The 23,537-nt window shown below is 35.1% G+C and overlaps 2 protein-coding genes across 14 annotated transcripts in view; one reads left to right on the forward strand and one right to left on the reverse strand.

Annotated features, from left to right (window-relative positions):
• Window positions 1-5,483, reverse strand: part of HOATZ (HOATZ cilia and flagella associated protein) — a 50,994-nt gene extending 45,511 nt beyond the window's left edge. The window contains exons 1-4 of one of the 5 annotated variants that reach the window (XM_074304297.1): window positions 5,366-5,483; window positions 2,489-3,005; window positions 1,866-1,892; window positions 1,354-1,424 (exon numbers count right to left, since the gene is read on the reverse strand). In XM_074304297.1, the coding sequence (XP_074160398.1) occupies window positions 1,354-1,424; window positions 1,866-1,892; window positions 2,489-2,711 (321 nt within the window). In that variant the 5' untranslated portion in view covers window positions 2,712-3,005; window positions 5,366-5,483. Of the gene's footprint in view, window positions 1-1,353; window positions 1,425-1,865; window positions 1,893-2,488; window positions 3,006-4,616; window positions 4,799-5,094 lie in introns of those variants that run through there. The other 4 variants (XM_074304296.1, XM_074304299.1, XM_074304295.1 and 1 more) reach the window with 4 other exon arrangements.
• A 136-nt stretch (window positions 5,484-5,619) lies between these two features.
• Window positions 5,620-23,537, forward strand: part of BTG4 (BTG anti-proliferation factor 4) — a 130,988-nt gene continuing 113,070 nt past the window's right edge. For 2 of the 9 annotated variants that reach the window (XM_074304301.1, XM_074304300.1), the window contains exons 1-4: window positions 15,713-15,826; window positions 16,338-16,546; window positions 17,060-17,197; window positions 18,062-18,260. In XM_074304301.1, the coding sequence (XP_074160402.1) occupies window positions 16,374-16,546; window positions 17,060-17,197; window positions 18,062-18,260 (510 nt within the window). In that variant the 5' untranslated portion in view covers window positions 15,713-15,826; window positions 16,338-16,373. Of the gene's footprint in view, window positions 5,792-6,319; window positions 6,393-15,014; window positions 15,155-15,712; window positions 15,827-15,889; window positions 16,140-16,337; window positions 16,547-17,059; window positions 17,198-18,061; window positions 18,261-18,395; window positions 18,907-23,537 lie in introns of those variants that run through there. The other 7 variants (XM_074304309.1, XM_074304308.1, XM_074304307.1 and 4 more) reach the window with 7 other exon arrangements.

The following is a 23,537-nucleotide window of genomic DNA, read 5'->3' on the forward strand; positions in this document are numbered from 1 at the left end:
TACCTTCAATCAATTCCAAAAATTCCAAAAAGAAGAAAATGATGACTAAGCATCTTAGTAATTTAATCAAATTGAAAAAAATGACAAAAGAACCTTTGAAAGGGGACAATATGATCAGCAAACTCATCTTTTGTTCTGTAATTTATGTGGAATTCCCGATAAAACTTTCAAGAGTTTGCCAATCTCTCCTGTGATTAAAGACACTTGGCCAAAATGGGGTGTTCCATCTTTGCTTTATCATAGAGAAGCAGTTACAGGAATAGAATTTGTCCATTAACCAAATAAATGGTTTCTATAAATCACTACATTAGTTGCTGAGTTAAAGGCTATTTCTCTACTATGCAAATTAAACCACTGGGGTTGCCAAAAATTGATTTGTTCAGTTGATTTCTTTAACTGAGCCAAATTCACTCTTTTCAGCTTTTGCTTAAAATGATTTTTGCTGATACAATCACCACTTCCACCCCCATTTTACTTAATTGCTTCTATACTTGTAAATGGTATGTGTTGTATTAAGTCTTGGTTGACAAACTATGTGAAATCTCATCTTTCTCTATTCCATGTATACTATTAATTTTGGTTTATAACTTCTTGAAGGCTTTTGCAGAGTTCTTTAAATAACCAAAGACCCCTTGGAGAGAACCTGAAAGACTCAAAGCAAATAGTTATTTGGAGTTCTGCTAAGCATTCCTAATGGCATTTCTTAGACCCCCAACAATAGATTATCTTCTCTTGGATGATTCCCAAAGGCTCCAGGTTGACCAAGAAACAACTAGAATATGTCCAATTGAGCAAAATCTCATCTATATTCCCTAGAAAATTATAAGAAAATGTTGTTGGAGTTAAGTAGTGGTTTCACCAAAATAAAATTATAACAGAACACAAGTAATTTATGTCACAATGACTATATAAGAATATGGACTGGCATTTTTTTTTTTAATAAAAATTCTATTCAGATACCTGCATTTGTTTAGATTTGACTTCTCATTCACTTAGTACTAGTGACATTCATTTACTATTATATAAACTTTGCAAGAAACTTAAAGGTTCAAATTCTAACATTGGTGAATTAAGTTAATCAAAATTATATCCATTATAAAGTCCAAGTCTTGATTTAGGGTCTGGTTTCAAAATGCAAAATTTGCACATAGTTAAATGCTTAATAAACACTTTCTCATTTATCCATTTTTTCCCATACCAACTCAGCAATGAAAATTCCATTAAAAGTTTAGGGCCATCATTTACATTGAAAATTTTGAAAAATTTGTTTTTCCATGCACACAGTAACAAAAAAGAATATAAGCTTTAAAGAATGTTGCATCAATCAGATGTGCTTTTGAAATACGATCCTACCTTTTGGAGGTACTTTTCTTTTTCCTCAGCTTCCTGAGCCTTTCTGGTTTTTTCAAAGAGCTGTTCAGTTTCTAAACAAAACAGTTAAATTTGGACTATAATATTCTGAAATTGCCATTAAAAATAAAAATTTACATATGCAAAAAATAGCATATACATTATGAGAATTTGTAAGATTAAACCATAATACATTAGTGCTATACTGCACTATGCCCTGGAACTTTTATTAATTCAACAAATTTTATAAATGAATCCAAAAGTAGATCTGATTCCAGAGATCTAGAAAACTTTTCTAAAAAAAACCCCAAAAAATCTTGAACTTTTTGATTTCTGGGATTTTACTGAGAAAACTTGCAACTTCTTTGAATATAGAAAATGCCAGGCCCTGAACCAAATACAGGTACATTCAAGATTCACAACTTTACCCCTACCTATCTCTAATTGTTTGCTACTCAAAATACATCTGCCTACTAAATATTGAAATACTGAAGATTATGAGAACTGATACTTACTGTAATCTTCAGTGCTTAAACTTCTTTCTGTAAAAGATAAAAATAAATTAATCATTTTAGGATCAGTTGGAAAGATACTCAAAATCTTAAGAGCTATGCATCTCAATTCTGCTAACAACCATAACAGATCCATTTACTTTACATACTATCAGTGGCCTCTAATTACAAACAAATTAGGATCTAGTCCTGTTATCAATTTGTTTTGACACTTCGAATATTCCTTTCTCTTGCCTCCTTAAATTCTGCAGGCTTTCATTTGTGATTAAAAAAACAAACAAAAAAAAACCCAAACAAAACCAAAACCCAACACTATACCTTTTGACTATTTTTAATAAATCAATAAAGAGTGTGGTTTTTCTTTCATTATTTTTTAATATGTCTCAACAGTGAAACTTAAATTTGAAGACCTATAGGGAAGAGACTGGGGAATGCATCCCTGACTCTTCCTCTTTCCATTACTGCCATGAATATTGAGATGACATGTCAAATGTTTTAATCTTCTAGTAAACAATTTGCTTCATGAAATTTGATTTAATACCATAGTCAAAAGTTATTCCTGAAAAATATGGGGGTACAGGAATATTATTAGATAGGTTTCAGGGATCAAGGGATTAGCCACTTACCAGCTAGAGTGGGCCCAGTAGTTCGAGCTACAGGCAATCGCTGCTGGGTGCCACTTGACACTAACTGAGACTCAGGATGTGGATGCATGGTTGCTGAAACCCAGAACTGTTTGGCCAAAGCCACATCCTCTTCTGAAGAGCCGGTAAACACCAAAGGTCCAGGGTATATACTTTCAAGGGGATCCCTTGAGTCAGTCTCTTTCTCCTTCTGGCTTGTCTCCATGGCAACTGAGGACAGTTCTTGCTCACTTAAAACAGGAGACCACAAGTCTCCCAGCTATATCTCTTGGCCGCTCCTACTTGGTCCTACCCACTATAAAAAGGCAAAATTGGGGTTAGTCTGGTTTCCACCTACCCAAAACCTCCGTCGAAAGCATACCAGAAATGTGCAGAGGTGGGAGAAGTCAGAGCAGCAGTTGTAAAGGTTCTGAACTCCCAGCATTGATGCAATCCCAGGAGCAGTAAGGATTTGGAGAGTCAGTACACCTGCTCCTGAAAGTGAGACTGGGATATCCAGCTGTTGAGGAAGCACACCATAACAGGGAAATTAGCATCGCTACAGGTCTGCTCTGGTATTATGGTATATAGCTCTTACTAGCATTTTATGATTACAAATTCAGAACAAATTAAATTTTGAGCAATATGTCTGATTGGAATCTAATATTAGTTATCAATTGAGAGTAGAACACTTATTACTAAAAGAGAAAATACCAAATGTTGCATGTAGTTAAAAAAATATAACTCTGATATTGATAAAAAGATTTAGCAAGTATGTGCAATTAAGTTTACTGGGGAACTATTTCTTGATATTTGGTAAATAATTAAGAACAGCTAATTTCTTTATTACCTTTATTCAGAAATATTTTGAATTTTGACATTAGAACTAGTAACATTACTGTAGCAGGAACTGACATTTACATATAATTCTACTTTCTATTGGAATGCTGGCTTTCACATGTACTTTTGTAAAGGAAGTGTGTTCAATCTGATATACACAAATCATATCATGATAGTGTTAAGGAAACTATATTCATCAGGATGTGTCTAGGAAATTGGTTACCATCTTGGATCTTAAAAGATTTTTCATGCTTTTAAAAAAAAATGAAATTTTAAGGTTAAGCTAAGCTAATTTACTAATTACTCACTTTATCCCTCAAAATAGCATTACAGTTCCTTGACCAATTCTATTATGAATATTTTTTGTTAGGGGAAGGTGCTGCTTTTATACATAGTTTCTTCTTTTGGCCTCCAAAACACATTTAGTTATCTGGATAGGATGAATTACAATCTGTTTACTTGGCTGTGTGGTTAGTGATTGGTACTACTACTAGCAATCAGCTAACTACACTGCCTAGTAACTAGACTCAATTTCCCCCCTCCCCATTCTAACTTCTAAAAAGTGGCACCTTCATGAACACAAACAAGTACATGTTGGTTTTGATTAATTTTTAGGTCCAAGTCCTCCTATACAGGTCACCTAATTGAGTTTATCAAGTCTGCTAGAAAGTTTGAAAATGTGCTATTTCCAGTATAACATACACACTGCAAATTATCTTCCAGCAGTTTAAAGAGTTTTCTCCTACCCTTATTAAATCCCCCCTTCTCCCTCAAACTTTGTATTTTAGCTAGATGAGGCAGAAGCAGATCCCACGTTTTATACACTTACAAAAAAATGGCACGAAGTGACATTTCATACATTTAAAACTTAACCTTCATTTCCAAGTTTACTTTGTCAGATTGCCAAAGTGTCCCTCTAAAAATTCAGCGTGCACAATACTGCTGGATAAATTCCAACAAATCACATCTCCGAGCACAATTTTCTCCTTAACAATTCAGTCAGGTGCAGGAAAACTAGCCCTTCGGAAGAGATCGCCACTGCAGCCTTCTCCACCATCGAGACCAGCCAAGCGAACCCACGGTCTCCTTCCTCTCGGGCGTTTGGCAGCCGCTGATGCTGTGCCTTGTTTTGATGGCAGTGGAGTTAGTGATTGTAGGCAGTAGAATACAATCAGCTAACTACACTGCCTACAAACCGAGCACTGGACACGCCGCTGGAGTGGATGGACCGGCGCGGGAAGGGCCGCCCCTGGAGGGATGGGCACCTCCAAGCCTTCAACAAGCGGGTCACCTGAGGTCTGTCGGTCAGTCAAGCCTCCCCCTCCGGCTTCGAGCGAGCCGCTTTCTCCCCGCCAGACGCGAGGCCTGAGGTTCGTCGGCGCGGTCGCTTCCCTAGACGGGCCCCGGGCAACACTGGCCACGCAGCCCTACCAGGGCCCGCCTTTTGTATACACCTTGTAGTCATGGACACCCGGGCGCAGTTGGAGGAGGGGAGGGCGTGTGTCTCAGGACCCGGCCCCCCCACCCCCACCCGCGCGTCCCACAGGACCAGCGCAGCCTGTTTCACGAGACTACCTCGACCAAGTGGCCGCTGGCCCGTCGGCCTAACCAGCCCCCTCCCCCCTCCCCCCTCGGGGTCCAGGGACCGGCTTCCTCCCTGCTCTTCCTCAGGTCCTAGTTCTTTCTCAGGCTCCCCGCTTCTGTCCTCCCCTAGTTCCTCCTCAGGGCCACTCCTCCCACTCCCTCAGCTCCGTCCATCCTCCTCTTACCCCTCCTCAGGCTCCAGGGGCCTGGCTCCCCTCGGGCCTCCTTTAGTTTACTCCCTCCCCTCAGGCTACTGGCCCGCTCCGCTCTTCCACTCCTAACCCCTGTCCCCTTGAGCTCTAGAGCCCCGTTTCCCCCTCCCCCCTTTTCACTCCTCAGCTCCCCCACTCTGCCTTTCTCCTGGGGCTTCCTTTCCCCTCTGCCCTTTCCCCTCTCTTTTCTTCCTCTCTCTCCGTAGGGGGTCTCTCCTTCTCCTCAGGGGGTCGTTTTCCCTACTTTCCTCAGAGCTCCTCCTCCCTTCTCCCCTAGTCCTGTCCCAGCCGCTCCCCTCAGCTGCCGGCTACTGCTCGAGGGCACGGCTTCGTAGTCCAACCGCCATTCGAACCTGGCGCGCGACGGGGGCGGGGCTGGCACGCGCTGGAGTGGGAGAGCAGGGCGGGGCCGGCGGAATGGGTGGGGCGGAGGCGGGGCTCCTGGAGGCAATAAAAGGAATGGGACGGGAAGGGGAGGGGCAGAACGCTCCACAGGGCACTGGGCGGGGGAGCAGCGAGTCTGTCAGGGGGAACCCCAGCTGTTCTCGCATCTCCTTTCGCACCCCTCCCCCAACTGTCCCGATACAGCTCGAGAGGCCAAGGTTCCCCCTCCCTCCGGGAAATAAAGCCCTGAGGCTCCAGCCCCCAGCTCAGGGAGATAGTTTTCCAGGTACCTCAGGATGGGGTGGATCTCCTTAGGTTTCCTCAAGTTCTTCCTCAGCTTTCTCTGAGGAGACAGCCCGCGAGTGAGTGGGCCTTCTCTTCCCAGGAGGACAGCCAGTGAAGAGATGCCCTTGGTCTCCCTGCCAGAGGACTTGGCTTCAGTGACTAATGGGAGGCCCGGCCAGGAGGAAGAAGGCCTGGAAATCCCAGGCTCAGGAGCTGGGAGGGAGGGACCTAGAGTTAAAGCCATCTGCTGCAGCCCCTCATTTTACACCTGAGGAAACTGAGGCCCAGGGAGGCCAAAGTGGCTTAGGTTCCCAGGGGCAGCTGTGGCCCAGTGGTGGGCCTGCAGAGCCAGGGCCTGCACCCTCTCTCACTGCCTCAGGCTACCTCATGGTCTAACCCAGCCCCCCACATCCTGTAGGGAAGGACCCAGTCCTGGGATATTGTGACCTGCCTCCGACATAGGAAGCAACAGAACTGGAATTTGAACCCAGGGTTCTCAGGGTTCTCTAGCATTAGTATTCTTGGGTTGGTTAGCTTCATTGGTGGCATCTTTATGGTTCTAATGAATTCAAAGTCACAGGTTTGGAGACGCCAGGTCATCTGTAAGTCAATTGTTATTGGTTAGTCCTTAAGGATTGAGGATTTAGGATTTGGCTAACAAATCAGAGAGTCAATGTAGGACAGAAGGAGCATACTAATTCACAGCCAAGGCCATCAAATAAATGCTCTAGTTGCACATTACTGACTCTTATGAGCTGTGGGAAGCTGGGAGAGTCAGCATAAGGAAGACTTCGCTGAGGCAGGTAGAACTCTGAATCTTGGAAGGATGAAGAAGATCAGAAAGAAATGGTATTTTAGGGAAGAGAAACCACAGCCATATAAGAAGTTTGTGTTTTGGGCCCAGAGTTCTGGATAATATGAGAGGCATCGGGTTAGAATTGCTGGATTAATTTGGTTTCAAATCCCTCCTCAGACACTTAAGAGTCTATGGCTTGGCAAGTCATTTGACCTCTTTGGTCTTAGCTCCTCATCTGTAAAATGAGAGGAGTTACGTGTAATTAGCCTCAAAAGTTCCTTTTTAGCTAGAATCTACCACCCTGTGTTTGTGTGTCTGTCTCCTAGGTTTGCACAATGTAGGTGCTTAATAAATGCTTATTGAATCGTATGTGGAGTTACTGAGCATAGGAAGGGAATGGGACTTGCAAGTGGAACTCTAGTGATGGTACCTCCGTAAAATGTTAGTTTCCTTGATGCCGCTTGCTTCTGGGACGTAGTATAGAGGCATATTTGGTAATTAAATCTCTGCAGAAAACCAAAAACTTTTATAGCAGAGAATCAAATGAGAAAATGTTAGTGTCCTGGACAAATGCATAATTATTACTATGGCTAAAAACAAATCCGAAATATGAAGTGTAGAAGTCATTTGATAAGTAACATCATATTTGTGTGAAGAGCCCATATTTCTGCCAAGTGACACTTCAATTTGAACATAAAACCTTGCATCTACAAATCTCTACCAAAGTCAGTCTCCTAGACTCCACTGAGAAATAAAGATAAAATATGCATAGAAACATAAATGAATAGTAGACAAAATACTAAAATAGCTTTTCCTAGTTTAAATCATCTTAATCATTTAACAAGTGTCAAATATGGACAACATGTTAGAAACTATACTGAAATCAGCTACAATCTTTGTAAATACAGATAACTGCCTAGTTACTACTCTGGTCACTGTTTTTCTACTTTTTAAATATACATCATTTAATTATCAAAAACTTTTACCCAAGGGGGAAAAAATCTGCAAAACAGACTAGATCACTTAGCACATAGCTATCAGAAACAATTGTGTTATCTTTAAATGGTTAGCCATTTTAAAAGCTATAATTTTTGGTAGCATTTCTTAATTAATATTATAAGGTTACTATATCTACCTTGGATATCTTACTAGCACTGGATAGCTGCCAGGTACTACTCAACACTTTCAGGTAGATGCCTTAGTAAAGCATATGTATTTATGCATGTAAACTTTTCTTCCAAACAAAGGTGATGAAAAAAATCAATTTAAAAAGTCATCATAATATATAGACATTAAAATAATTAAAAAGCTAAATAATTTATATAGCATGCATAAATAAGTACTATGAAACAAAATAATCACAAAACGTATGTGACCTAGCTCTCAGAAAAATTAATGCTTGTTCTTAGGGGACTGTTGATGTGGCCTACCGTTACTACAGAAACTGAGACTTGTTCCCTTTATAGTTCATGTCTAGGCATGTCTGGGGACCAGGGAGACCTATAATTTAATCTAAGTAAGAATGCTTGAAGTGAGTTAGATGGCCAAAGAGAATAATGCAATTTGTTTTAGACATACCAGAAAAGCACTTTTCTTCGAAACTGTAAAGTCTTTTCATTTGTTGTCTATGTGGGTCAATTTAGAAGGGGGTGGGGAAGGTTTTGGTTGGAGATGAAGAAAGGTAAGAAGACATAAAAAAAAAAACACATCTTTTTCAATAAATTGTTTTTAGCCTGTTTTCCTGTTCTGGGATCAGAACTATGGTGATATGGGGATTTTAAACGGATTTACAAAATTCTTATTTCTCAGCCCAAAGGAATAGTAAGTGGAAGTTGTATTTCTTCTGTGTAGCTTTGGAGGACATATTGGATTTACCCTTTGGAGTCAGAAGGGAAGAATCAGACTGATTACAAATTATTAGATGGTGAAGTTTCTTTTTAGGTCTACTAGATTTTAAGGGGAAAAAATGGAATGCATAGTTTTTCTTAGGGAACTTCAAATCTCCAGGATTTTGTTTTTTATATATATGTATATCTAATGCCAGATTATTCTTAGGTATGAATGATCATTAGAATTCATGATGCTGCAACATAGGAATTTCTTTATGCCTCAAGCAAACTGAAGTCAACATTAATGTCTTTTAAGAGCTTCAAATCAATCAATCTGCTCAATTATGAATAGCTATTTTCTTTCCAACTAAAATGAAGTGCCAGCAACTTTTATAACTACATACTTTTAGCTTCCATTTCATTTTATTCTCATTAGTTGAAGTGCTCTAGATTCTTAAATGGTCTCTTATTTAAAAAAAAAAAATTGACTACTTTCAATCCCAAATCATTTAATGAATTTACCTTTTAAATAAGTCAAAAATAACCAACTAGGAAAAGTGAAGTATCTAAACCTGAAAATAACTTAATTATGAATTTCATAAAAAATTTTAAATGCCTTTTAGGATTATATAGGGTTGACTGATGATACAAAGGTATTAGATACAATTCCTGCCCTGAAGAGGTTTACAATCTAGTTAGGGGGACAGAAAATATAAAAGACAAATAAGGATACATGGTAGCCGATGATGAGTGCCAATTTAGACAATAAAATCCTTGCATGTTTTTTAATATCAGTATCTGGCTCAGAATTCTCTTTTCCACCCCATCATCCTCTGTGACTTCAATGGAGATATTGTCTACCATTCTAATGCTTTGGAATCACAGTTTCTTGATGTACTTTTATGCCCTCTGTAAGTAGTCTTACTATGGCCACATGCATAGCCACACCTTGAACCTTATAACTTAAACTGTTGTTCAATCTTCAAGATCTTCAACTTTGACATTTTCCTTTCTGATCTCATCATTACATCTATCCTGTTCCCTTCTATTCATCTTATGTTTCAACTTCATTCACCAGTCCCATTCTGGCCTCATTTGTCTCCCAGAGAATCCTGGACATTATTATAAGTAACTGCAATAAATGTCATTAGTGATCTAAAATTTATTGTCCTTCCTGTCATACTTACATTGCCATTTCCTAACCTAGACAAATTCTCCTGTTCTCTTGTTCTGTTTCTTTGTTTTCCAAGTATCAGACATTGATGAAGAAAAATCACAATACCTAGTTAAACTGATTCCCATTACAAATTTATGCTACCTACTATCAGCTAGATCCTCACTTCTACTTAGCAATCTTTATAGTTTAATTGGCATCCTATCCCATTTCTCTATTATATCAGATGTTCCATACTTAATAATATTCCCATTCTTCTCTTATTCTTTGTAGATAGTTTGGACTTTTATTTTAATGAGAAGATTGTAAAACACACATGTGCATGTATCTCAAGAAAACTCCATTTTTCTACCTCAAAAATTTTAAAATAATTTTACTCAACCTCTTTATCTTCAGAAGTATTCTTATTTTTCAAAGTTAGCCTTTTACTTAAGTTTTCTGTATTATCTTCACTTTCTGCCAGGCTGATTTATTGATTATATTTTCTTTTTTTTACATCTTCAATCACTTTCTTTTCATTGACTTCCTTCTCCCCTGCTCAAATCTCATCTTAAACAAAAAAGAACAAAATCTTCAACTCTGCCAAAGTAGGTCTATTAATCTCTTTGCCTTCAGTATCAATCTTTAATATGTATTTATATATATATTTGTATCCACACACACAAATATATTTATATACATATACAATTTTAATTTCCATGGAAAAATAGAGCATATAATCAAGCACATAATAAAATAAAATTCAAGGATGAAAGATGAAATTAAGATCCCTAATAAATTATAAATAATTATACTCTAAGCATCTATTTTCTACATGCTTATCTTGTTAGCTCTATGTCAAAAGGTATGAATATTGTCCCTGTTTTCATAATCTTTGACTACCTTTTCTTAGTATATAACATGGATTTTTCTGTTGCCATTGTTATTTTTATATAGTTGTCAACATGTATGTTGTTCTTGCTCTTTATTCTAGATGATTTAATATTATATTTCTTTGAATTGTTCTTTTTTTTTTTTTTTTCTTATGGCACTATACTAGAATAATTTGACTATAGATTTAGAGCTGGAAAGGATTTTAAAAATCATCTAGTTCTTTTCAGATGAGAAAACTGAGGCACAAGAAGTTAAACAATTCCATTTCATTTATATGCCATAATTTATTCACCTATTCTATGACTCATGAACATGTAGTTTGTTTTAAATTTTTTGATATTACAAATAATGCTATTAGGAATAGTTATATCCTGTAGGGTTTTTTTGTTTGTTTGTTTGTTTTGTTTTTTGTCAATAATCTTTGGGTATAGAACCATTATGGGAACTGTTGGGTCAAATGCTATGAACATTAAAAGCTATATAATTCCATATTTCCCCCCCCCCAAATTGTACAAATTTACAACTATACCAACAACATAATGGGACTTCAACTTTATTACAATCATACCACTATTGAATTTTATTATCTTTTATTGCCTTTGCCTGTTTGATAGTTGTTTGCTAGAATCTCTAAGAATTTTTAAAAATTTGTAGTTTTCTCTGAGATTTTGAACATTTATAATGTGAGTGTTAATGTTTTGTTTTTATTCCTTTGAGAGCTTCTTGTTTATACCTTTGATTGCCATACTATAAAAAAAATAGTCTACATTCCTGGCTGCTTATTTCTTAATCATTTTATACTCAATTTTTATCTACTAGTGGTCCAGATTCTAGCTAGTGGTCTCATTTGCTTCCACTTCTGTATTAAAAATACTGTCCAAGATTATTATTTACTGCCTGGCAAGAAATCCAAACTTCTTTTTCTGATCCTCATCCTTTTAAGCTATTTCTGGGATTTGCCATTAGATTACCTATTCTATGAAATTTTCACCTCCTTTGTCTTCTGTGAGACAAAATTATCTAATCTTTTTAGTATTTTCTCTTTGTTTTTAATTCTTTGTTTTCTAATATTCACTAAGGTTTTTTCTTCAGCTGTCATCTTTTTTTTTTCCTTGATAATTTTAGCTAGTGCTTTTCCTTAAACAATTAGCTTTATATGGATTATTTCCAAATCTATACCTACAATTCTTATTCCTTTTCTGAGTATGTTTTCATATCTAGATGTCTAGTTAACATTTATCTTCCCTGGATCTCCCATCTCACATATAGCATTTCCAAATGCTAAACTCATCATCTTTGTTTTTCCTATCTTCCCTAATTCTACAAATAACAACCATCCTTCCAGTGACAAATGAACCTTGGAGTTATCTTTCCCTTCTTTTCCCTCATCTGTGTTACATCCAACTATGATCACCCATCATTAGTTGGAGTACCTACATTGATGAAATTTTGAATTACTGAACAAAATCTTTATATTTTAAAAAGGGATTTTTGGAGATGATAGAACTATAGAGTAATAATGTTAGAAATGACCTTGGGGTCATATTGAAGTTCATAGGCAAACAGTTGGAAAAGACCTTAAAGGTCATTTAATTCAGCCCCTTTATTTGTTATTGTGAAGCAATAAAGTTAAGTGACTTGCCCAGGATCACAAAGCTAGTCTGAGTTCGGATTTGAACTCAGGCCTTCTGACTCTAGGGCCAACTTCTTTCATCTTTTAGATGAGGAAACTATGGGTCAGAGTGGGAAAACCAACCTAATTAAAGTACAAACTTGGGGCTGTAGTCCCAAGAGGTATCTCTTATCCAGATACCTATTATGATCTGAGATGACTAATTCAAAGGATAAAATGCAATCAAAGGCCCCCCCTCCCAAAATTTCTTAATGCTCTGTGAGTACATAAGTTGTTTACAGGAATCTTGTGATCAATCTCTCTGTATTTAATTTGACTTAAACCCTATTTATACCCTGCACTTGTCTGGATAAATTATAATTTTCAATGTTTCGTTCAAAATGTGGTGAGTAGAACTAAATACAATACTCCAAATATAGTCTGGTCAAAATTCTGTGCTTATATGAATGTTATCCAAAATTGCTTCTCTTTAATTGAAGGAATAGATCTTTAATAGTGGTAATTTCAGGCATGGATGGTGAGCTGGGCAGGGGATCTTACATTGATTCACTTTAAATTGAACTAAGGCATAAGTCTTTTCAATCTATTGAAAGCTGGCCCTAAATGAAGAATTTCAATTGTCAAAACAGAACATTTATTTGCTAATTATTTGTAGGTGGTACTTTAAATAATATGTTTAATTTTGCATAAGGAACTGAACAAAAGGAAGTATTACAGGAAGCTTTATTCAGTTTGATTGTTCTTTAGTGGAATCTAGGCACATTATTATTCTTCTGTTCTATTTCATAAGTTCTAAGACCTGCCTGGGCCTGTTGAAGAAAGTGATACCAAGGGAAAGTTCAAAGTCTCTTTAGCTGATGTGCTTCACCAACCCCAAACTCAATAGTACAGTATTTCAAATGGGAAGTTGAAAGTAAGTGATAACAATCATTAGGGCATGGCCTATTAATCTTCGAAGTGCTTGCATTATCTGAAAATGAAAGACTCCTCCTACCTGTTCTTACACATGCATCAGTGGGTTGTGGCAATCAAATCCATTCTCCAGTTCAGTTATAGATACAGTTAATGCTTCAGTTTTATGCTGATGTATATTGGAAAACAAAGAGGATCATTACATATATGTATTAAAGGATGAGCTTTAAAAGTTGTCTGTATAACTGTATGGGCAATAGACATTATTTATCCAGTTAGATCTGTATTTTTTTTTTTTTAACCAAAACACAGATAATTGCCTTGAGTTTATTTACTTTCTCAATTTTTTTTTTTTTTTTTTTCTGAGGCAATTAGGATTAAGTGACTTGCCTAGGGTCACAGAGCTAGGAAGTATTAAGTGTCTGAGACCATATTTGAACTCAGGTTTTCCTGACTTCAGGGCTGTTGCTCTAACCTAACTGTCCCTACTTTCTCCATTCTTAAGACAAAAGATACTTATAAACACAATTTATTCTAGGAAATCATTAGGAGATATGAAAAAAATTGGCATTAAATAGACATGTAAAAGTTATCATAGTCTTTATACCCTTTGATTGCTATTCTTTAAAAAAATGTTTATATTAAAAGTGAAATAAAATTATATCCACCTGGGTAACCAGGAAAAAAATTTCAATTCAAACTTATTGGATTGCTTATTGTGTCCTGAGAATATATACAAATAGAACAACAAAAAAAAGAATATCTTCTTTGTTGTAGAAATAATAATTAAAACAAACAATGCTACCATTACATTATTTATTCTGATAATCTGCTGATGATGTTTCATACTTTTTTTTTTCCATGATTGCTCTAAGGAATTAATGGAATCTTAAACATTTTTTAAACACTACATAAATATATATTTAATTTTTTTTTCTTTTTTTTACTTTTAAGCTTTTAATGAGATAAGATATTTTCCCTAGGACAGTTTTAGGAAGGATAAATTAGCTGTATTAACTAGACAATGGCAGAAATTCTAAATGAAACTACTTTTAGCCTTTTATTTATAGATATTTTTCTATATCATAGAGTAATGAGACTGTCTTGGCTTTATAGCCTGAATTTCTTTGGAAGAGTTCAAAGAATTTATATATGAATACAGGAGATTGAAGTAGGTGCATGTTGGTAAATGTTTAACAACTGGCTCCCTACCAAAATGACCCATTTTAAAGTTTAGTTTTCATTAATATTTTAAAAAATGTTTTTATGCATAAGCAATAAAATAGTAACTCAAACTTTGATTCATAGCATGTGCCTATTTCTGAGATATAAATGATTACAATGAAATTTTAACAAGCAGCTCTCAAAGAACTGTATCAAACTAGCTTTGGCATATGCCAGGAAAGAGAAAATGAAGTAATAGATCATTTAAGGCAAATATTTGTTCAAATTACAGGCAAAAGCAGAGCCAATGCTATATAGGACTTCACTCCTAATTCTAGAATTAAAAAAATTTATCACAAAAAGTATTTCAAAATTTTTTTGGTTATGAAAAAACAAAACTTTTTTTTCCTGATATTTTCTTTAATTATGGTATGCAAAGACCATTTAAATTAAATTAATTAAATTTAAGAAACACTTAAATGGTTAAATGTTGAGTTAATTTTAAACACTTAATTGTAAATTGTGGGATTCTGGGACAATACTATATTTTTATTTTTTAACTGCTTTAATCACAAAGTAGCTCTAATCTTTTTAGTCTTGAGACTGGAGTCTACTGAGTCTACTGAAATGTTAGATTCTAACTGTACCTCTATTGTCTTTAGTATTAATATATAATTAAGAGATCTGGTATATGTATATGTGGGGGGAATCTCCAGACATTTGATGAACTGTCATCTTAGGAACATTTGTTGTTATTCAATTCTGTTTGACTCTTCGTGGATTGTAGCATACTAATACTGCCCATGGGGTTTTCCTGACAAAGATACTAGAGTGGTTTATTATTTCCTTCTTCAGTTGATTAAGGTAAACAGAAGTTAAGTGACTTGCCCAGGATCATACAACTACTGGCTGAGATCACATTTGAACTCAGATCTTCCTGATTCAAGGCCTAGCACACTATCAACTGAACCACTTACCTTTATGTAGGTAACATAAAACATTTATAATTCTACCTCGTTCTTTTGAAAATTCTATATATAAACATTTTAGAAAAAAGTATATAGTCAGAATAGAGTCTACTTATAAAAGTTTGCCTTGAAAAGAAAAAAAAAACTTGTAATGAATTTACTTAAACTTTAAGACTTCAATGAATACATGATTTTTTGAGTTACTCTTTCTAATAGTATAGATAATATTTATGTCCTTTTCATGTTATTCTATAAATCCTTTCCATTAAGAATATCTATTTTGGGCTTTGGAGACATTTTTCTAATTCTCAGAACACTACAACAATTACAGTGTATAATATTTAAATGTAAAAATAGAGATTAAATTACTAAAATGTAAAAAAATTTAGACATAGAAGATTTGATCCATAACCCTTGTAACAAAACTAGGAATAATTTAGGATGTGAATTTCACTTGTAATTTTTTATATTTGAATTTAGTGTAAAGAGTTTGCATATCATGCCAAGATAATTATGTTCTATATAATCTGACAGTGTTGTAGAAGTAGTCATTTCAGTTAGCCTGATTGATAACACCTGTTGATTGTATTAAACACCCAACAGCCTTTGGGATTTGGGGGTTTTATTAACCTCATCCTAATTGTAAATGGATTAGGTGTGGGGAAGAGATTGAAATTTTAAACTCAAGTATGCTAACTTCCTTACTTCATACAGAAGGAAAAAGTGGGTTATTTGGGGGCAGAGAGAAGACAAGCATATGTTTGACTAGTTTAACTAGATTATCTAATGTCTCTTGGAGATTTGAAATGTGTTTGTTTTTTTTCCTCCCAGAATTTAAAAGAAATGATGCTTGCTGTCATAAAACTTCTGCTATCTCATCAAAATTGCACCTACATTTGTGATTGTAATACTTATCTGTTTCTTGTGTGTATCAAAGTTTAAACAAATACTGTGTTGTTAAGTATTTTCCTCAAAGGATTCTCAAAATCACTTTGTAAAGGTATAGATATTTTTCCCCCAAGTGTTGATTGACATAGTATATACTAAGTTAACCCTTTAAGGAATTTAACTCTAAATATCAGGGTTTTTTTTTTTTTTTTCTTTTTTAACCATAAAACTTAGACCAGAGTTATGTGGTAAGTAGATACTGATGTTATGTTCAACCCTTGCTACTCTAATTTCTTATTGTCCTTCTCAGTGTTTTGAAGAAATTTTTAGATCTCACTTCTTAAAAATGAAAGATGAAATTGCCACAACAATTTTCTTCATCACAAGATTGGTGAAAAAATCTGACAAATTGAATAAACAACAAATAGAAGAATTTGCAGCTAAGCTGATGTCAATACTATTTGAGACATACAGGACACACTGGTACCCAGACATTCCTTCTAAAGGGCAAGCTTTCAGGTAAGGCCTATTATGCTGTATGGCAGAAGAAAATAATAAATAGCTTTGCTAGAAAAGTACTCAGATTGAAGACTGAACTTTTTCTCATTTTACCTCTCCTATTTTTAAAAAATTGTTATTCATATATGATGGGGTCAAATATTTGACTACTGGGGCAAGAGAGGAATGTACAAGTTTAACAGCTAATTCTTATTAGCCAATCTGAGCTGGCTCCAACATATTTCAAAAGAAAACAAGCTGGAGGGAAAATTTGTCAGAGAGGGATCTTTACTGTGTACTTAGAGCAAAATATATAGAATTTGTCTCTAAGTAAAAAAGTTTTAGAATAAAGGAGACTCTTCATCTTTGTGTCAGCTATATAAAAGAAAAATAGTTCTTTAATAGAACCTTCCCTTTTACAAGTTGTTCCTTTCCCTAGCTATAAAAAAGAAAGAAAATGTAGCATGCTTATGATCTAGATATCTTTGCACAAAAGATAACCATCTCCTTATTTTTGTCTCTTTTCAATTTTAGGTGTATCAGGATAAATAAACAACAGAAAAAGGATCCTCTTCTGGAGAGGGCATGTGCTGAAAGTAATGTGAATTTTTTTCATCTGGGACTTCCAAAGGAGATGACTATATGGGTAGATCCCTTTGAAGTATGTTGCAGGTGAGTTCTATATACAGAAATAAGTGCTGTATATCTTTGTAACTTCTAGTCACTTTTAGAGACAGGCTTTATGGAAATTAGTGCCAGGAAGATCAAGACTCTTCCTTCCCCTAATCAGTATCATTCGGGTATCATAACCATCAAGATATCAAAATCATATGCCTTCTCCAGATGTTTCAGTAGGCTTCTATTACATTCTGAATGCTGGTGCTTTTTAATAGAAAAGTTATTTTGATTATTTTCCTTTAGTATGGTTTTAAAATTAAAAAGGAAATGGGCTAGGACATTTTGGTTGAATTGTCATTCTCCGAAATTTTAAATTAAACCCTTATGAGTCAGTGTCTTTAATTTTAATAGGTTTCCATTGGTTTGAAAGAGGAACCAAAGTTATCATTAAACTTAGCATTTGATTATAATATTCTTCAGGTTATGACCTTTGGGTAAATATTGAAGATATTATCACAATGCATTCTATGCTAAAGATCCACTTTAGTCTACTGGCTGAACCAACAAAAAAAATGTACTTTTTTTTTTTTTTTTTTTTTTTAAACTACCAATTGAAAGATGGGGAGTGAGGGGAAAGATTAGTTTCACTTAAAACCTCCTATTATTATTTGTAATATTGCAGTAGGCTTAGTCAGAGAATACCCCAATAACAGCTCTTTGCTTGTTGCTTCCATTCTTGTGTCTGTCCTTTGAATCAAACTCTCTTTAAGTAGACTCCCTTTCATTAAGCCCCTCAGAAAATGTTTACATTTACTTAGAAAGACAGAGAAAGAAGTGAGAGGCTCATAATTGTAGTTTTTAGAAATAAAGAGAAACTTAAGTTCTTTTCTCAAAGCTTTGTTTCCATTTTCTATTTAGGTATGGTGAGAAAAACCGTCCATTTATAGTTGCTTGTTTTAAAGGCAGACAGGAAGAATGGGAAATATCTCAACAGATCAATCATGCTGTCAGTAAAGTCACATCTGACTACTATTCTGGCACCTCCTCTGATGAGGATACATGTGGCAGAGAGCCTCAAGTAATTCCTAAAGTCAGAAATCCAAAAAGCATTTATCAGGTAAGATACAACTAAACTGCTGTGGAGGGGAGGGATACTTTGCTTGTCTTCATGTCTCAGTTAATGAGTTTGTGCTTAGTTCCAAGATCCACTTGGTCTGTTTCTAGAATGCTGAGTCTTTGCATTCTTTCTCAGGTTGAGTATTTCAAGCAGCCCCTCCAAACTTGGTTCCAAAATTCCCGTAAAAAGAATATGACTGATGGGCGCCCCAACCTCCCAGGAAGTACTTTTTATATCCCATACAAGATCCACAAGTGCTACAGGCCTGCTGCTGTGTTTCCAGGACCCCGGGTGGATAGATACCACTGGGTCAACACAAATCGACAAAGTAGCTAAAGTGTACAATTCAACTGATTTCCATAGTTTACAAGAGCAGATTTTTTTATTTCCTAACTTAAAATGAGTCTGACGTTGAGAGACACCTGAAATAGAAAAAAAAAAGAACCTCGCTTGGGGCCAAGGTACTTGATGGTGATTCTTCTCACCTGTATTATGACTCTATTCTTAGCTAGAATTATAATGTTTCACTTTTAAATGAAGTTTTATGTGTAATGGATGTATTCAAAAAGGTTATTTAATGAAGTTACTGATTTATAAGATTCTACTGATTATAAAAAGTAACAAATAAACTTCACTATGTTTTTAACACCAGTGTCTGCTTTACTTTGATTCTTCCTCATCCTGACAGAGTCCATAATCCCCATCTGGTTTTACTTGTCAGATTCCATGAGGTCAGCCCTTTCAACAATTTGTTCTCACCAGCACCTTAGAAGTATTAGACTTTTGATATTCATGTTTTGCCAACCTAAAATGAATAGCCATAATTCTATTCCTCTGTATAACATTCTACTAACTTTGCCTACTTCCCTTTGTTAGGAAGAAGCATTTTCTCTATTACTAAATTTCTCACTTAAATTGCTTCCTCTGAGTTAATCTGAAGATGTGAGAGGAAAAGATGCAGAACATTCTTCTGCCTATAAATTTGTTTCCCTAAACTCTAATATCCTTCTCATATGATCATTTTCTCTTTTTCTTCCTCTCATCTTGAGACTTCTAGAAGACTCTCTGGTTCTCTTCTCTTTTTTGGAGGATGGACATAATCTGGACCAATAATTTTATTGGTATAGGAGAGTCTGTGTGCTAAAGCAGACTTGTTCTGCAAATTATAACTTAAGAGGTATTTGAGGCATTGAGACTGTGATTTACCGAGGTTACATAGCCAATAATGTCAGAAATCAGATTTAATTTGGCTTCTATTCTTACTACTATTATAACTGATCTTTTGATAATTACTAATGACATCCTACTCTTTAATTGGCTTTAAAAAAAAGATACATCTTGATTTCTCTGAAATATTTGACATTGACCACTTAACTATTCTATGGCTCAGTTTCTTTATAAAACGAGAGGATTGGACTTGATGGCCTCTAATAGGATCCTTCCATCTCTAGATCTATGATCCTATGCAATTCTTTCCCCTATAGCTTTTGGAACACTATAATCCTAGCCCTTTTTCACTTTTGATTATTTCCTTCTGTTTTTATTTCTATTAATCTTTCTATTCCTGAGAGATAATATTTACTAAAATTTATGTATGATCTTCTCTTTTCTGTAGACAATTTTAATGATTAATTCTTTGCCAATTGTCATCTTTTAAAAAATAATTTCCTGAGATCCTCTAAGCTCTAGAACTACATTCCCTACAGCCTAGTACATGAACAAGTTCAAAAACTGAGCTAATTTTCTACCAAAAACTATTACTTCTGACTTCCCAATTTCTATTGATTGGTCAATGTCATTTAGGAATGATCAATAACTTAGTCACTTTTTGAATCAGCATTACATAAGCTAGCCACAAAGTCATTCTTCCATTCTCCTCCCGCCAATCTCTTTGAAATCTTTCTTTTTTTTCTATTTCTAAAACTGGTTCAGGTTCTTGCTGATTTTTTTTTTTTTTTTTTTTTTTTTTTTTTTTTTTTTTTTTTGCTTAGAACTTTGAATACTAGGTTAAGGATCTTTTACTTTATTCTGAAACTGTGGTTTGGTGGAGGCAGGAAGATTGGGCTGTGAATACCTTTGAGGATGACTGAGCATGAACTGGTTGGTTGGTTAATGTCCTTCATTCTTGAAGAAGACCAAAATGACATGCCTATATTAGAGTTGAATTACAATATGTATGACTATGGCTGATTAGAGCTTGGAGTGCTCTGCCACAGGTAGCTTCTCTAATTTTGCTCATCTTGCATTTCTTTGGGGCCAATTTAATTCTGTTTTGCTCATAGAGCACAGTACTTTTTTCTGATGAGGGTATATTGGGCAGTCTTGTGCCAGTGTCTTCCATGTTGTAAATCAGTTCTAAAGTTCTTGAGAGAAACCTTGAGAATGTCCTTATATTGCTTTTTCTGACTGTCTTGAACTGGACTGAACAGAGCAAAGAATGGTTTTTAGGGGGTGGGGGTATCAGATGGATTAGTTAGCCTTTTTTGAGGCTAATCTCTCTAGTCTTGTTATTCCTTCGAATATAATATGGATGCTAAGACGTAGCTTTTATCATATCTTTTTTCCTAATTCTTTCTAACCTTGGAATTTCTCCTTATACCACTCCTCTCTCTATCACTTTGGAGATGTAGTGAAAATGGGTTACATATTTTTCTCTAAAAATTTCCTGTTCTTTTTGGCCATGGTGCTTTTATTCACAGTGGTTTTTTATCCCTAGTATTTGTGGCAATATTTTTTTTTTCTCATTGAGGAAAGAAAAGACTTGGCAATCTCATCCTTATTGCAAAGCAGCTTATTTAGCTTGATATAAATTATCTCTGTTTCTTAGGTTCACTACAAATTCTTATACCTGTAAATCAGCAGACTGGCTAAAGATCGATTTCATCTTTAAACATTACGTTGCTGAAAGTCCTACTACTTTTGATTTGTATCATCAAATATGTATATCTCCTTCCATATTATAAAAGAATTTGTATTCTCATATACAACTGGTTATATGTATAATGATATGCAAAGAGATACTAATTTCTCCCCATCTCTGACAGGGCAAGAATATATTTTAAATTCAGCTTTCTACATCTCTGATTTCATCAGTATAGATTCTCCTGCTGCCAATATTAATCATAAATTTCTTTTATGTACTTTCATCCTGAATTATTTGTTCATGCCTTTCTCATAAATTTGTTATAGAATGTCTTTGATAGATATTCAGTATCTTAAGGAATACTTCTTCTTTCTTCCCCTCTATTTTAAATTTTTTTGAAGTTTTTAATGATAATGTTCCCTATTGTTTTTGCTATTCTTACTAGATATCTAAACCAACTCCTTTTCTGGTCATTTTCTTGATAGTTACTTTTGATGTTAATTATCTACAAGTTTTTGGTACTATAGTACAGCTTGCTTGAAGCCACAATGCTGTTGTTACCATCTCTATGTTGGCTATTGGGTTATTTGTAATTTTAGAGTTTTTTGAGATCCTGCTATTATCCTAAAAACAATGGAATACTGCATTAAGAGAACATTGATATTAAAGAGATTGGTCATTTCACACTTCTATCATACTCCATATGCATGTATTAGTGTCCCAGCTTTCCTACATCCCCTCCAACATATATTATTATATTTTCCTGTCCTCTTAGCCAATCTGATAGCTAAGAGTTGTTTTCATATGTGTTCTCTAATCAATAATGATTTAGAGCATCTTTAATATAAGTATAAATGGCTTTAATTTCTTCATCTGAAAATTGTTCATATCTTTTGACCACTTGTCAACTGGGGAATGATTTATACTCTTATAAATTTGACTCAGTCCTTTATGTATTTTAGAAATGAAACCTTTATCAGAAACACTAGCTATAAAAATTGTTTCCTAGCTTATTGCTTCCCTTCTAATCTTGACTACATTGGTTTTGTTTGTGTAAACAATTTTTAATTTAATATGATCACAATTATCCATTTTGCAATTCATAATGTACTACACACACACACATATATATATATATATATATATATATATATATATATTTTTTTTTTTTGAGGGGTTTGGTGATAAATTCTTCCCTTCTTCAAAGATCTGACAGGTAAAATATCCCTTGTTTTCCTAATTTGCTTATAGTATCATAAGATTTCCTTTAAAAGGGTCTAAAAAGGCAGTGGATGTCAGGTATAGGAGAGCTATTTATTTCCTATATTACAAAATAAATTCTTAAAGCATCAGACTTATAACCATACATTAGCAAATATTTTAAACATGAAACATTATGTAGCTTTATTTTCACTTCTGACCTGTGCTGCCTATCCAACTCACAAATCTGGATCTTCTGGCAAGCTAGACTTGGGCTTTATTTAGCCATTTAGATTAAGAATCCTCTTGGTGGCTGTACTCTTTTCCTCTGAAAAGTGGTAAGGAATCACTTCCCTTTAGCAGCTAGCCGCTGATTCTAGAACTCTTGAATTTTCAAATCCATGAGGAAATTTCCAAAGCCAGAAATAGCCACATCAGAATTACTGTTTATTTATCTGCACTAAGAGAAAGGAATCCTCTGCATAGCAGAGGAAGTAGCTAGGGATTTGAAGACCAGATTCATGTAAGCATATATTTTAGTTCCCATTTGTGTATAATCTTTATAACTTCTTTGGAAAGGTGGAGAAGAAAGGAAAGAAAAACAAATCAAACATTTTTCCCTTTTGGGAAGCCAAGGGAAAGCTGGCAGAATCCCAAGCAATGTGTTGAAAAGAGAGGAAGAGAGGTTCTATCTTCCTGCCTCTATTGCCAATCATCTTTGACACAGTCCCTTAGTCACAATGATAAGTATATAATTACTACATTATACCAAACATAAATCTTTGAGCAAAGGTTCTCTGATTCTTTGCTATGGTCCATTAGAGGTAACCAGGTATAATTCATCTTCATGTATGTGTATGTACTATATACACATAAGAAAATGGCATCAGAAAGACTAAAAGATTTCCCCTAGCATCATAAAATTAGTATCTGTCTGAGGCAATATTAAAATCTAAGTCTTACTGTCTCAAGGTTCTGTACTCTCTGTTTTTCCATCTGACTTCTCTGTGTCTCCTGAAAATGGATTTTAATCAGAAAGACCTGGATTCAAATTTTACCTCAGATGAGTTTTACTATGTGACCTTAGTCAATACTCAACAGATTGTTTAACAAAAGTTATCCATTTAGTTGTATTTGTCATAGTATTGTATGATTTTGATATTTATGTGGGAGATACCTAGTATGAGGAGAGCCTTCAAGGCATTTTCTCTAGT

The sequence above is a fragment of the Sminthopsis crassicaudata genome, chromosome 3 (genome assembly GCF_048593235.1).
Source record: "Sminthopsis crassicaudata isolate SCR6 chromosome 3, ASM4859323v1, whole genome shotgun sequence".
Lineage (NCBI taxonomy): Eukaryota > Metazoa > Chordata > Mammalia > Dasyuromorphia > Dasyuridae > Sminthopsis > Sminthopsis crassicaudata.